This window comes from Mastomys coucha, unplaced genomic scaffold (genome assembly GCF_008632895.1).
Source record: "Mastomys coucha isolate ucsf_1 unplaced genomic scaffold, UCSF_Mcou_1 pScaffold15, whole genome shotgun sequence".
Classification (NCBI taxonomy): domain Eukaryota; kingdom Metazoa; phylum Chordata; class Mammalia; order Rodentia; family Muridae; genus Mastomys; species Mastomys coucha.
This window is the reverse complement of record NW_022196897.1, coordinates 98859904-98875072: the sequence shown is the minus strand read 5'-3', so window position 1 is coordinate 98875072 and position 15169 is coordinate 98859904. Positions and strand designations below refer to the sequence as shown.

The 15169-nt window shown below is 44.0% G+C and overlaps 1 protein-coding gene across 1 annotated transcript; it reads left to right on the top strand.

Annotated features, from left to right (window-relative positions):
• The first annotated feature begins 1385 nt into the window (after nucleotides 1–1385).
• Grem1 (gremlin 1, DAN family BMP antagonist) lies at nucleotides 1386–13578 on the top strand. Its single transcript, XM_031371379.1, has 2 exons — nucleotides 1386–1679; nucleotides 9813–13578. Exons 1-2 carry the CDS (start codon nucleotides 1513–1515, stop codon nucleotides 10366–10368), a joined length of 723 nt encoding a protein of 240 aa, XP_031227239.1. The 5' UTR covers nucleotides 1386–1512; the 3' UTR covers nucleotides 10369–13578.
• Nucleotides 13579–15169: the final 1591 nt, after the last annotated feature.

Here is a 15169-nt window from a genome sequence, read left to right as displayed (position 1 = left end):
AATTTATCAAAGCCCCGTTATGTTAGACATCATATTTTGTGTCATGTAATCAAAGCAACCAAAATAGAAAAGACCCTGCTCTCATGAAGTTTACATTCTAGAAAATACTTGGGTGACAGGAAGTGATAGATGATGATGAAGAAAAATGATGTAATGACTGGGAGATGAAGTGGACCGTGGAGAAGACGCTAGCATCGGCGTTCCAAAAACTAACACTTTGTTTAAGGAGGGTAATTTCACCTCCTAGCATTTGTTATTTGGAATAGTTCATATGAATTGGGAAGGGGCATGTAATTAAAGCTTTGATTTTTAGATGAGAGGGAGTTAATGAGTTTATAAAATAAACTCCCCTTTCTCTGGGAGAAATTGTTCTCACACTGGCTCCAACCACCCTCTTGGTGAGCTCCAAGGAACTCCGTATTCATTGCATAAGAACACTGTTGGCTTCTGACTCATAACTCTACTCAAGTCCACTTGGCCAGGATAGATCTTAAAGCCCACCTGACGTTCCTATTCTGTAGGCAACTATAGAACAGTGTGTGTGTGTGTGTGTGTGTGTGTGTGTGTGAAGTGCAGTAAGGAGTAGACGTATACAGCTTGCCATTTGCACAAACATCATTTAGTACATCCTAATTTTTGAGATATTAACAGAGGCTACGTTCTTGCTTCTGTTGCTTTGAATATATATATATATATATATATATATATATATATATATATATATATATATGTATGTATATCAGTACCTGTTAGGAGTTCAGTTTGTTTCTTGCTCCCTCCCCTAACACTTGATAAAAAGGACTGAGTGCTGGGGGTCCTTTTAGTGCATTCTTCTGCCATATCCTCAGCTGAAGCAGATGGGATGTGAGCTGAAGGAGCCGTTGGAGGGCAAGGAGAGAAGGGGATCCCTTTGCAGGCTGTTGGCAAGCCCGCCTGGGTTAACATCAGCGCAAGGATTGGCGCCCTTTAAATTGGGGGCCTCGGGCGGATCCGTTAAGGCTCCTGCACTGCTTGACCAGAGTGTCCAACAGTGCCACTCAGCATAATGGTGAGGAAACACCTAGTTTGTCACGATCCGCTCCGTTGCTCTGTTCAGCGCAGTCAGCCAGGGCGCCTGAGCGTGGAGCCCCACGCAGGCGAAGTTCAGCCGGCTAGAGGAGAAGCTCAGACCTGGGGCTGGAAAGGGATGAGGGGCTGGGAGCCGGGGTGGGGGGATTTCCTCCCTCGCTCCCCTCTCCAACGGGAGCGGAAAATGTGATTTGCTGTGCATTCCAGGCGCGGTTCCCTGGGGTGACCTCTCCCACCCAGCCGGGCAGGGGCAGGGAGGGAGTAGACAAAGAGGCGAGGCGGGCGGAGAGGGGACCCCGCAGGGAAGCAGGAGGGGTGCAGTGGGCGGGGGCACTACCGGGAAAGGGGGCGGATAGCGGGTCCCGCGGCGGCGACGGCGCCTGACCAATGGAGAGACGCGGTTCCCGGCGCTTGGCCGGCGGCATTTAAACCGGAGACCCGGAGATGCCCGACACTCGGTGCACTCTTCGCAGACCTGAAGATCCAGAACACCGCGGTAGCGGCGCTCTCCTTCGTCTTCCTCCCGCGTCGAGCCCGAGTGGCTCCGGCCGCGGTCGCACGCAGCGCCACGCGTCCACAGCGAAGGACCCGAGGACCCACGGAAGTGACAGGTGAGCGAGGTGGCACTCTGTAGTGCGTGCGTGCGTGTGGTGTGTGTGTGTGTGTGTGTGTGTGTGTGTGTTGGTACCCAAGCTAGCCAAGGAGTCCTCAGGGTCCGTACCATCTCAAATCCTTCTCATTTGTGACATAGCCCCTTGGTGCACCAAAGACGTAGGGTTCCCTTGAGCGCACCTTAAAGAACCGAACCTGGTCCTGCAGAGGTAGATGTGGTTGGTGACTGAGGGGCACTGAGTCCACGGGTGTGTGTGGGGGGAGGCGGAAGGTAGAGAGAGAAGTTGTCAAGAAAGTGCATTCCCGTTTCCACGTGCGGGAGCCCTGCAAACACTATCCTAGTGTTTGAAGCACAGAGCCTGCGGGAGTCGCCTGCCCGGACAGCGCCCTGTTGCGCGAGTCGGAGCCCGGGAGCGGCGTCTCTAGGAGCTGTAGCCGACCTCGCAGCCAGTTGCAAGCAGGGACAGCTCCGAGGGTTGAGTACGGGGCTGGAAATGGGGCATCTGTCGGAGTGGCTGTCCCAGGGCTGTGAGTGGTAACTGCTGAAGACTTGGGAATTGGTGGCGTGTGCGTTTGCGGGTTTGGCAGACGCGACCGAGGCTGGTAAGACAGAATCCGCGCGGCTTAACAACGGCGAAAGTCGGGGGTCGGGTACCCCGAAGCTTGAGTGCTTTGCTGCTCGCTGTGCTCCAGCGGCACGCGCCGCACACTCATGTGCTAGCTGTGCTCCGGCCGGCGCGTGGCTGTCTTTTTTGAACCTCTTGGGAGTTCCACGCTCTCATTCTCCATATTGCAGACCTGCAGGCGCCGGGCAGCCACCACTGGCTGGTTCCCACTTCCGTAGATGCTGGCCGATCTGTACCCCACAGGCCCCGGCAACGCCTCTCTGCGCCTCGCTAACAACTGCGCTCTACTGAGCGCTTCGACTCCGCTCCTCGCCCGCTGCCTAGCCCATTTCGGTGAGCCCTCTCTACCTCCTGGTAGAAGTCTAGAATGAAGGGAAAGGCGATGTGGCTGGCTCTCTTATCCCTGGTCCTACTTATTTCCAGAATTCTAGTTTGAGAAGAACAACTTCTCTATAGCTGTGGACTGGCTCTTCCTTCTCCAGCGTGCTTCAGCTTACTGTTTGCCTATGCCTGGCTCTGGCAACCATCCACCAGCGAGGCTGACTGGGCGAGGATGGGAGATGACCAGCCTTTCCTCTGAGGACCTTAGCGAGAGCCTAAGGTGGCTCGCTGGTCTAGCTCAGCAGCCGTCTTTCCCCTCCCCAGTAGAATATAAATCGCTACTCTTTGATGGAGAAATATAGCCTAGAAGTGAGGGGTTAAAATCTCCTCTTAACTGTTGGAGGGCAGAATGACGACCATCAGTAAGTAATTGGATCTCTTGGTGGAAAGAGCAAACCCAAGTGGTGTGCACGTCTGTTTATGTTCCCCTGAGATGGTGCCAGGATACGAACTGATTAAAACAATCTACCGTGTTCAATGGGTCACCAGGGCTTTAAGCTGTCCCAGGGACTCCAGAGTAGTGGTTTCCTTCTGACTGCGCTTACAAGTTAAATAAATAGCGTAGAAGAGGTTAAGATAACCCCATCCCAGGGTGAGGGGTCTTCTTTCACCCCAGGGTTGCCCTCTCCTCACCCCCTCCCCTTTTTCTTTTTGGGATAAGGCAGGCAGGCGGCACAGGGACTTGGGAGTACAGACTTTTCAAAGCAAAGAAGGAAAAAGATCTTAAGAAAACAAGAGCCTCCTTCCCCATCACCACAACCAAGCCTACAAATGTAGTTATTTTCATTCCTCTTATTGGACACATTGCACTGTTGAATTTATAAGAAGTTACTAATTATTTAAGACTTCTCCGTGTGTGTGTGTGTGTGTGTGTGTGTGTGTGTGTGTGTGTGTGTTTAACCCCCAGGTCATTGTAGGAATTAGCGCCTTTTGTAAACTTTGTAATTTCACAGCTTTCCAATGTTCTTCAAAGTTCACTTTGAGTAAAATGTTTTGTTAACCCACAATCTGTAGGAAATCCAAATTGGCTAATGTGGTTTTCACACCAGCACTTAGGGAGAGAAGAACAGAAACCCGTTAAGTTCTTACATCCCTCAATGTCCACCTCTTGTCCTTCTAAATTGATGCTGTTGGTGACCTCAGTCTCAATGGTCCAGTCTACAAAGTGACAGAATACAAAGAAGCCCCATTGCCCCAGACTTTTCCCCAAGAGATGCTTGCTGGCAGCAAAGCTTTGGAGTGTGTATGAGAATGCAAAGCCAAAGCCATATAGGAGAACTTGAGCCTTTTATGTAAAGAGAAGAGAGAGGCAGTTAGGAGCAGTGGCCGCACATTTAACTGAAAGGCACTGACCAGGCAAGTGCTACCAGCCCATGTCTTACATCTGCAAAGAATTTTCTTTAGTTTTAACATATGTTCTTAGAGATGCAAAGTACAACAAGAATTCCCGTGACAGGAGAAGTCTTTTCCTCTGCATGCAAACATGAAGATACAAAATAGATAATTATTAGATTTACAATATTTTTTAAAATTTACTGCATTAAAAAAAGCAAAGCCACATGTTCCTTGTTAAATGTGCTATGCTGAATGTCACTGGCATAGTGACTAAGGACATGTTAGAATTAGATGAAACTGGGCTCAAACCCTGGCTATCCACTTTATAAACTATGTGACCTTGGATGGATTCCTGATTAGTAACAGGAAGACATTATTATATACCTCATAATTTATCACGACAAAACTTGGACAGTATTTAGCATAATGTCTGATGTAGTAAAAGCTAAAAAACAAGAGGTACCTTTTATTACTAGTGGCTGTGCTGGGCATGAGAGACCAGAGGGCAACTCTGAATTTAATCCCAAATCCTATTTATTTGTAACCATTACAAAATGTAGTGTATGACTTGGCTGTCACTCAGTAGGGCTGCTTGGTGAGCATTTGATATCTATATTTTCTAATTCATTTCCTGTTGATTCAAATAATTGTGTACAATTATTAACTTCATTAAAAAATAAATCTACCAGGGAACTACAAAGATATTTAGCCACCAGGTGTCTCCTCCTCACTTTGTATGGTGTTGAATTCCAGCCTGACTTAGCTCTAATGGGCAGATTATTCTTAAGAGACTTGCAACAAACACGCAGGGTATAAAATTTATGACGTGAGCCAATTATTAATTTTTCTTATCTTTTTGGTATAATTTGTCTGAGAAATAAACCAACCTTTATTATTATTCAGGAATTTCCTAGTTAATTTCTAAAGGCTGACTCTAAAATTTAAAGTTAAAGATCTAACTAAAATTAACTTTCACTCTCCTTAAAGATTAAGGCTAAGGGGAAAAGAAATGGAGTCTTTTAAAATCTGGCCTGTCTATAAAGCACTTGCGGCAAATTGCATTGTGTTTTATGCCAGGAGAATGAGCTCATGTCATTCTTGTTGTGTGTCTTTCTAAAGGTTGTCCAGCAGGAACAGTGGCCAGGTTCAGGTACAGACATCTGGAGTTCAGGGTAATTCTTATTCAAAACTCCATTTAACTCACTGAACGAGCAGGTTGCTTGGCTAATGTCTGAGCCACAATGAAAAGTGTGTGGAAAGGAGCTGGCCCTAGATTTCCCTAAATACATCAAGAATATTGGAGACTAATCAGACATACTTTTGGGGTTTCTGAATCTCCAGACTCAGAAGACCATTCTTGGTGCTTTTGTGAAATTTTTTGACACGTTACCAGGGCAGAAGTGATTACCATGCCTTTCCTTGCTTGGAAGTTTTTATTCTTGAACACCAAGAGATCTGGGGACAAATGGGAGGCAGTGAAGATTTGTTTGAGACAAGTGATTGGAGGAGAGTATGGCAAAATGAAGAGACAGAGGTAAAGTAAAGCTTGTTGGCAGAGATGAGCTGCAGAGAGAACTCATCTCCAAATACTAGCACGTCACTCACCAGCAGAAATGCACTAACGGGAGGGTGAGGTAGGGTTTGGGATGAAGAATGATAGTATCTGTACAGGAGAACCAAGGGAGACACTCACTACATGTCATGATGCACTCTGAGTTTGGGATGGATCTGAATGCAATGACTGGACATGAGTGGGAAGTCATAAGGATCTAAATCTGGACCAGTATTTGGATTGATTTTGGGCCACGTAGCACTCGGCTAGGGGTTGTTGTGGAAAGAATTGTCCTCAAGGAAATGCCATCTTCTTTGTTTTGCTCCATACCAGTGATACACAGAAAGCGCTAAGCATTTGATGAAAACAGAGTTGCAATTTCCAGAAGAAAATGCTCCAGTTCCTTGATCGAATAATCAACACTAGTTGGTAGGGGGCTTGGATGAATGAGTGGTGATCCGCAGGGCCTGGCTTCAGCCTCGCAGTGCTCTTCACCTCGCTCTTCCTCAAGGAGACCATGAGAAGCACACTGGCCTTTCTACTCAAGCCAGGAAACTGCCCTGCTGATTTCTTTCCTTTTCTTTTTCTTTTTCTTTTTAAATTGAATATTTTCTTTATTTACATTTGAGTTGCCCCCTTTCCTGGTTACTCCCTCCCCCATGTCATCCCCCTTCCTTTGCTTCTATGAGGGTGTTCCCCAACCCACCCACTCCTGCCTCCCTGCCCTCGAATTCCCCTACACTGGGGTCTTCCAATGGGAGAGTTAGAAAAAGGACTGAAAGAGCTGAGGGAGTCTGCAACCCCATAGAGAGAACAATAATATCAACCAACCAGAGCACCAAGAGCTCCCAGGGACTAAACTATCAACCAAGGAGTACACATGGAGGGACCCATGGCTCCAGTTGCATATGTAGCAGAGGATGGCCTTGTCCGGCATCAATGGGAGAAGAGGCCCTTGGTCCCACAAAGGCTCGATAGCCCTGCTGATTTCTGTTCATTGATGTTCTTAGAGGGCTTTTCTTTGTAACACTAAAGTTTAAGAACTTGAAATCCTCACAATAAAGCATCAAAGATTAAGCATTTTAAAATGAAAAAAAAAAAACGGATTTTTACACCCAGTAATTTTTTTTAATATTCTATTTATTTATTTACTTACTTACTTATTTTCACTTTTCCTGAGTGAAAAATCAGACAGTGTAATGCAAACTACTATGACTTACGAGGTGCTCACTCTTGCATAGGAACAGAAAAAATTTCCCAAATTAAGCCTCAAAATCATAGTTCACTAATTATGAGTTGATTGCTTTATCATTGGGTTAAAATAAAACTCATACTACTGCGCCTAGAACCAAAATAAAAACAAAAACCAAGTACCCAAACAACAATAACACAACTTGAGAGCCAATGGAGATTTCCTAGAAGAAGAAAGACAAGCATTAGGAAGCTGTCTAGGCTAGAAGAGAGCTATACTCCTAAGGGTCAGGAGGTAAAAGCACGTCATGTAGCCGGCACCTTGGCGTCAGCAATGGTACTTCAAAATGCAAAGAACAGAAACTGTACATATATGTGGTATAATAACAATCACTTAACAAACGTTCAGGAGCACCTCCTCTGGGCCAGGAGCATCTCCTAGGCTTCATCCACTCTCAGAGTAGATATAACAAGGTTCAATAACAGATGTAAATACGCCAGGGCAGAAAAGCTCAATAAATAAGGAGTCCCTAGTTGGTCTAGAAAAATAAGTTGCAGCCTTGTGAACAAAGCTGTTGGGCAGTGTGGCTCTAGGACATAAGGTGTCATATGCAACCAACACACATCCACAGTCAGTCTCAGGTTGGCCTTGGTGGTTGGGAACCCTGAGGCTCTGGACCCAAAAGGAATGAATTGGCTTGGAGGTTATTTTTTAGTCGATATGGAGAGAGACTGTCAACCTAGATCTAGGGCCATCTATGTAATATTCCTTTGAAATAGCAGTGAATGGATTTTATTTTAGCACTTGGCGTTTTATTCTTAGACTCTGGTCCTCAATTAGGAGTTACCGGAAATTTGTGAAAATGTCTTAGATTTGCATTATAGTTCCTTGGAGACAGAATAGTCATGGCTTAAGTTACCTTGGCCTCTGGAGAAAATCTGTACTATTTTATAACTGGCCTATTTTCATAAGTGATGTTTTATAAGACAAAACAAAGCCATCAGTTTTTGTTATTGTTGTTGTAGTGGTCAGCATGGTTTTGTTTAAAGATCAGATACATGGTAACCCAAGCTGACACAAGCCAAGGAGCCTACAGTCTGAACAGGAGTTGAATGTCAGATTATGGTCTCCAGACTTGAACCTGCTCCAGAGTATTAAGTTAATGTCAGAAAAACAATGACATTTAAAGATATTTTTAATGAAACATTCAATTATCTTGGTTCGATGCTAGCTAGCCTTAGGGTTGAATGGTTCTCACTTGCCAGAAGTTGTCCTTTAAAGAAGATACATATTATGCTTCTTTTGTCTCTTAAAGATAATTGGTCTGTCTAGATAATGATACCAACTTGTCTGGTTCCTTGGAGATGAAGGTTACGTTAAAAAGATTATATTAATATGCACTTAGTGGTTGCCACATGCAATACTGGTATTCAGCAGAGAGAAAATGGGTGCTTCATATCTGTTCTTGTGCAGCAAACCTTAAGCATGGGGCAGAGGAAACCCCAGGGCACTGCTACGCCTGCAAGAGACACTATGAATTTGAAACTGTTCTCATTGAAAAGAAATCCTTCAATGCTTTAATAACTCTTGGGGTGCCCTAGGCCAGCAAGTGTTCCAGGCCTTGAGCTGGGTGGGAAGGCCTGAATTAGGGTCTTCATATAATAAAGCTTTCCCAGATGACTTTGTCCTGGGAGACTGCCCTAGGAGAATCCTAACAGCTGGCAGCCTCTTTTTCCCTTCTCCGCCTGTCTGCCTTGTATCTTCTGAGCAACCCCGCCTCTGGAAAAGTCCCCTTTTCTCTGATTTTCTTTATTCACCCCATGTTCCTGTCTCTCTATGTTTTTTTCTCCCACTCCCTCCACTTTTAGGTTTATTTTTATTTATTTATTTATTTATTTATTTATTTATTTATTTATTTATTTAATGTTATATGCTCTTGCCATGTAGGATTCATATCAAGGTCCAGATTTGCTCACAATTCATTGGCATTGACGCTATTCTTACAAATTGAAATATTCCTGTACTTATCCTATTGTGCCTGTTTTTCTACTTTACACGCACACACACACATACAAAATACACATGTGACATGAAAGCAGAAGGACTATTTGAGAAAAGGACACAGTAGAGAAGCAGAGGAGGCAAACGTGAACAAGGTGCGGTGATAGATATGTATGAACATCTGTAATAAAATTCATTTTGTACACCAACTTAAAAAAATTAAAGCCAAAGAAATTAAAGGCCTACCTGGTCAATTAATTAGACAAAAATTCTGTTCATACATATAGGTACATAGATGGGTGATGTATTTTACCACTTAAAAAAGTTGAAAAGTGGGGTCTGGAGAAACCGCTCATCAGTTAAGAACACTTTTTGTTCTTCCACAGGTTCTGAGTTCAGTTGCCAGCACTCACATTGGGGGCTCACAATTGCCTATAACTCCAGCTTTACGAGCTCTGAGGCCCTCTATTGCCCACCCTAAGCACATACATGGATTACACACATACACACACACATGTGCACACACACTCACACATGCACGCATTCATGCACGCATGCACGCTCATGGTATTATATCATGGCAGAAAGGATGAGCCCAGTCATCTCTATTCTTTTGGCCTTCTGTACATTCCTCCTCTTAGGTTCTTTTTTTATAGGTTTTCTGGTCTCTTTCCAATACTGGAACAGTGAAAAGTCTCATGTTGTCAAATTCAAGAATAAATGCAGTTAAGTGAGCATTAAAAAAGTCACATGCGATTGTGTCAGGAGCCAGTAAGGAATTCTAATGGGAGCTGGTTCAAAAAAGAGACGAGTCCTGACTGAGTTTAAGGCTTGGCAAATTCACTGTGACCTGTGTCGAATTACTCAGTTTGATGGCTGAGAGAATAATGGGAATAATAGTACCTAATGGGTAGTGATACTGTTAGAAGTCGGTGCAGCTGAAGTATGTAGTGGGCACACTATAAGATGTTAGGTGCAATTATTAATTTTTATTAAATAACTTTCTTATTGTCTGTGTCTCCACCTCTCTTTGTCCCCTGTCTAGAATGAATCGCACAGCATACACTGTGGGAGCTTTGCTACTCCTGCTGGGGACCCTACTGCCAACAGCTGAAGGGAAAAAGAAAGGGTCCCAAGGAGCCATCCCACCTCCTGACAAGGCTCAGCACAATGACTCTGAGCAGACCCAATCCCCACCACAACCTGGCTCCAGGACCCGGGGGCGGGGCCAGGGGCGGGGCACTGCCATGCCTGGAGAGGAGGTGCTTGAGTCCAGTCAAGAGGCCCTGCATGTGACAGAGCGCAAGTACCTGAAGCGAGATTGGTGCAAAACTCAGCCCCTGAAGCAGACCATCCATGAGGAGGGCTGCAACAGCCGCACCATCATCAACCGCTTCTGTTACGGCCAGTGCAACTCCTTCTACATCCCCAGGCACATCCGAAAGGAAGAAGGCTCCTTTCAGTCCTGCTCCTTCTGCAAGCCCAAGAAGTTCACCACCATGATGGTCACACTCAACTGTCCTGAGCTACAGCCACCCACCAAGAAGAAAAGGGTCACACGCGTGAAGCAGTGTCGTTGCATATCCATCGACTTGGATTAAGTCAAAGGGGGCACATTCAGCCTGTCATAGCCATGCCGAGAGCCACACCCAAACCACCCGATTCCTACTTGGCTTAAACCTAGAGGCCAGAAGAACCAGCAGTTGCTTCCTGGCTGGAGGCTGCTTATGCATAGTGTATGCGCATGAGTGTGCGTGGGTGCCTGTGGGTGTTTCCAACAGCCTCTGCTAGAAGGCACTTCCTGTTACTCTGTTTCAGATGGTCGGAAATGCCCACACCACTGGACCCAAACACCCACAAGGGCAGGGCTGTAGTTGGCTTTGTCATTGTGTTCCATGTGCCTCCTGGGCACCAGGATTTCACTTGAGAATGAATACTAAGGGCGGAGGTAACTCTGAGGGCTGTATTAGACTTGGAACTGTTCAGTGCTCGCCCTATACTCCCACAGCCCATTCCTTTCTTTGTTTTCCCTGACGTCTTAGTCTTAGCCCATGTTCCTAAATTAATTCACTTGACCGCGGATGTAAATGTCTTTTGTCTTGTGAAGAACCTTCAGAAAATGGGGAGACATGTGGTGATGGCAAACAGGACAGAGGATTGACACAGGAGCTGTGGGCCAAGGACCAGTTTGGGCCAGTGAAATCCAGTAGCAAGATGTCCAGAGTTTAAAAGTTGTTTCCAAAAACAATATGGGCTTTGTTTTAGCAAAAGGGCTTTCCTGATATTTAAAAGAACCCAGACACACGGAGGAGAAATATAATCAGCAAAAAAAACCCCAATTCTCTGTGCCGGCTTCTGTGACCTACTGATACTAGATGTAACCCAAAGTTAAGGGTGAAATATTGACCACTTCTATTTTAAGAACCAAGTGAAATAAAAATAAATGTGGCCTCCTACTTTACTTTGCCTCTCAGGAAGACAACTGAGAGCCTTGTTCACTGGGGTAAGAAAACGCGAAACCTCCTAAGGTTAGTTCTGCTGGATTAACGTTGCTTGTCTGTCGTTCTTGAAAGATGCTTCAGACATGCAGAACCTTTCAATACAAACCTGCTTTTCTTGAGGTCACCTGCCAATAAGAAACAGTGTAAGATGAAGAGCCCTCTGCTAAATTTGAGTTAGACATGTCTGGGGCCTTTTCTGTTTGGCTTTTATAATAGAGAATCAGAGGAGGGAGGGAGAGAGAGAGAGAGAGAGAGAGAGAGAGAGAGAGAGAGAGAGAGAGAAGTAAGGGCTCTGTTGGCCTGCCTCTACTTCATTTGCTCTCAGAGGGTCAATAGGAAAGTTCCATTAGGAGACCAGGACACTAGGGTCTATTTACAGGTCACCACTCCCAGTGGATCAATGTGGCATTGTAATCATTATGCCTACTAGAGATGTTGTCCTCTGAATACACGTGGCTCCCCAAATATCTACTTTGCATTCATGTAAGGGCCAGATTGAAAGGTGGGTGGGCTTTGATACATTTTGGTTTGGCTAAGCAATATTCCTTAAGACTGAGATGCTAGCTATAAATGCTCCAAATACTTTTTTTTTTTTTTGTCTTTTCCTCTCAGAGTGACTAGTCAAGTTATATATCATTTGGATGGCAGACATGCACTGCCCATCAAAGATACCACAGTCAAAGAATCATTGAAAGTAAAGAAACTTTTTTATTTTGGTCTAGCCCACTCCCATGAGACATCTGAACAGGAACCATATTGTAAGGCAAATGCTATCTTGAATTCCCAAAGCAGTGGGTCTACTTTTGAAAGTTTAAAAGTCACTACTGATGAATTTGCACAAGCATAGCCTGTGAGTTTCATTTGTACTCCGTGCTCCAACCCTGAATCTCTTGAGTCTTCTATCTCCATAGCCAATAAGTCACAGGATGGATTTGATTAGGCCCACAAATGCAAAGGCAGACTTTGGAGGATAGTGAAGAGAGAAAAATAAGAGAAGAGGAAGCTGAAAATGTAGAACCACACCTGAGAGGAAAAATGGCACTCAGTGCTGAGAAACACTGTGTGTCGTGCCTTAATTCTGCCACAAACATGCAGTAAACGTAAAATAATAATAATAATAAAAAGTTTTCCATCCACAGTTACCTTCTAGGAGCTTGTACCACAGTCTCTCATGTAAGTTGGATTTAGATTTGGTTCATGTCAATAGGATTGTCTCAAAATTAACTTCTTCGAAACCATCAGCAGCATAAGTACCCTAGAAGCGTATCACTGACCATAGACGGGGATGTCTGCCTTCCTTGCTGTGCCTAGACAGAGAATATGAGAAATATGTATCCTCCATCATTTATTGGAGATACCCTGTCTGTTGCTTATTTTGGACACACCAGTAATGTAATGGTGCACATTTTCTCCAACACTGTAGTAGAAGATTAGTTGCGATCTCCATCTTACTTATTAAAATAATGCCAGAAACCAAATATGAATATTATGGCATTCAATTTGTACTTGGCACTGAAAGAGGAAAACCACACACAGTGTCAGTCTGAGTGCATCTTTGCAACAGTACTCTTCAAAGCTGTTAAGTGAAAAACCTGGAGGAGAGGATAGTTTCCACCGTGTGGAATGTGAATAAGCAAAAAGTTATGGTTATTTAATGTAATTAGGAATTCAAAGTCCTTCGGTTACTGTGATTTCAAACATGTCTTCTTTCTCTATTTTTATATGACAGCCTCTGAGTTGGGCAAAGGAGAAACGGGCCATTGTATGTTGCTAGAGACTTTTGTCACATCAGAGGGAAACACAGTCTTGTCACATAGGAAGAGATGTTGCCAAGTCAAGGATGAGCTTTTACTTTATTTTCTTTTAAATTGAATGTTCCTTAAAGGTCAACACTCTGAAGCAATATTAGGAAAGACTTTAAATGTTATTTTGAGAGACTTATGATGTGTGTATACAAGCAAATTGCAGATAATGATAGCTAGTTCAGACATATACAAACAGAACATTTCTGAGCTGAATGACTGAAAGAGATTCTATTGATTTGTCTGTCCTCAAAATATTTAATATCATCTACATTGTGTATTTAATATGCTTTAATCATTGTAAAACAACAAAGGATTATATAGGCTATGACGGAACTACTACTTTGCTATGGATGAGGGTGAGGCAGGATTTAATGGTCTCATAAAAGCTAATTTGGCTTAAAGTTTTATGAATCTGTAACTAGAATTTAATTTTCACCCTAATAACATTCTATATAACCTTTGCCAAACAAAGCAATCAATAAATTAAACCTCTTCTTTTTGTGTACATGCTTTGGAATTTTAACTGGTGGAAGTTTCTCAACAGAGGCTGGGGACAGGGAGGAAACCAGAGAGGGAACTACTTGCCCCAGAGAGGGAAGAAGAAACAAAGAACTGAGATTTCTCTTCTTTAGAGAAGAATCCTGGTTAAAGTCAGAGGAGGCTGACCTGTGACCATCTCTAGCAGTCTCCCCAAGAGCAACTAGAAGGAAGAGTTCCTGCAGTTATGGCAGAGAGCAGCGGTTATGCAAAACAGATAAGATGGTGGAGGAAAGAGGAGAAGAAAGATTTGAGTTCCACAGAGGAAAGAGTTGTGATGAAGAGAGTAGTCAGCAATCCCAGGAGCTGCCTTGGAGAAGATTAACTTGGGTTTTCTTGGAAACATCTTTAAATGTGCTAGTTACCATTCCATAGAAATATAAGGAGAGTTAGTTCTCCGAGACCATGAAAGTTCCAGAGTTGGTCTCACCTGGACATACACTATCACCTGGTATTGAAAAGCTGACAACAGTAGCCAAATCCCAGCAGCTGTAAGATGCTAATGTTGCACACCGAGCGTAGAGTTAAACTTGTGTTCTTCCACAGTTCTCAGGACTCAGTGCAGAAGGCACAGCTATCCTCCCTAAGAGGAAGTCCCAGACTCATGTGGTCTTACTGAATCATGCTGGCCATTAAAAATTGTACGCATTTTCAGTAGAAGTGACTTCTTCCTAAGAACAGAACACAGATTCAACTATTGATTATTGACTAAAACCATCCTGAGGTTGCATGAATAGTTCAGAATAGTAGCTTGAATGCATTTAGAAACACCAAATTGAAGCTTATTTGTCACTCCTCTCCCCTTTTATAGATGTGGGGGTTGGAGGAAGATAAGCTGGAACAGGCAGGATCTTCAGGAAAGCCACTTGGAAGGCAGCATCCAAATAAGGCGTGAAAGGTGAGAGTGGAGCTCAACAAAGAACGTTGCAGGCTCAAAACAACCTTGTCCCCCAGAAAGAAGCAGGTCATAAGGGAGACTCAAGTGAAGGGACTAATTTCTGAGTTCAAGCCATTCTCCCCCTCTGTCCCTTCTGCTACTGGGTTTGTAAGCACTCACCACAGTGCTCATGTTCAGCAGATAAACAAAGAAATTCTAAAGAAATAGAGAAAAAATAGAAATAAGATATATTGGGAACCTGGAAATGATGAGGCAGAGACAGAGAGACACAGAGACAGAGAAGAAGAGAAGGAGGAGAGGAGAGAGAAAGAGAAGGAGGAGAAGAATTATGAAAGAAAACGCAAATTGAAGTTGTAAGGTTGGAAAACTAGCAACTAAAATAAACCTCATTAGTTAGAGTATAAGACATGAGAGAGAAAAGAGGAGATAGGTAGGGAATGGAGAGGAGGAAGAAAATGAACTCAAATATGACAACTCTAATTTCAGGACTTGGGAGGCAGAGGCAGGCGGCCCTCTGTGATTTTAAGGCCAGCATGGTCTAAATAGTGAGTTTGAAATCAGGCAGGTCTACATAGTACACAGACCTGTATTAAACAAACATACAAATAAAAACCCAACCAAACAAGCAATAAAAGAACAAACATCATTCTTGACCTTACAA

What these genes read in the sequence shown, in the direction of transcription:
- Grem1 (XM_031371379.1), top strand. Translation starts at nt 1,513, where the DNA reads ATGCCCGACACTCGGTGCACTCTTCGCAGACCTGAAGATCCAGAACAC. An exon ending in AGGACCCACGGAAGTGACAG is followed by an intron (nt 1,680 to 9,812) that starts GTGAGCGAGGTG and finishes TCCCCTGTCTAG; the next exon opens with AATGAATCGCACAGCATACA.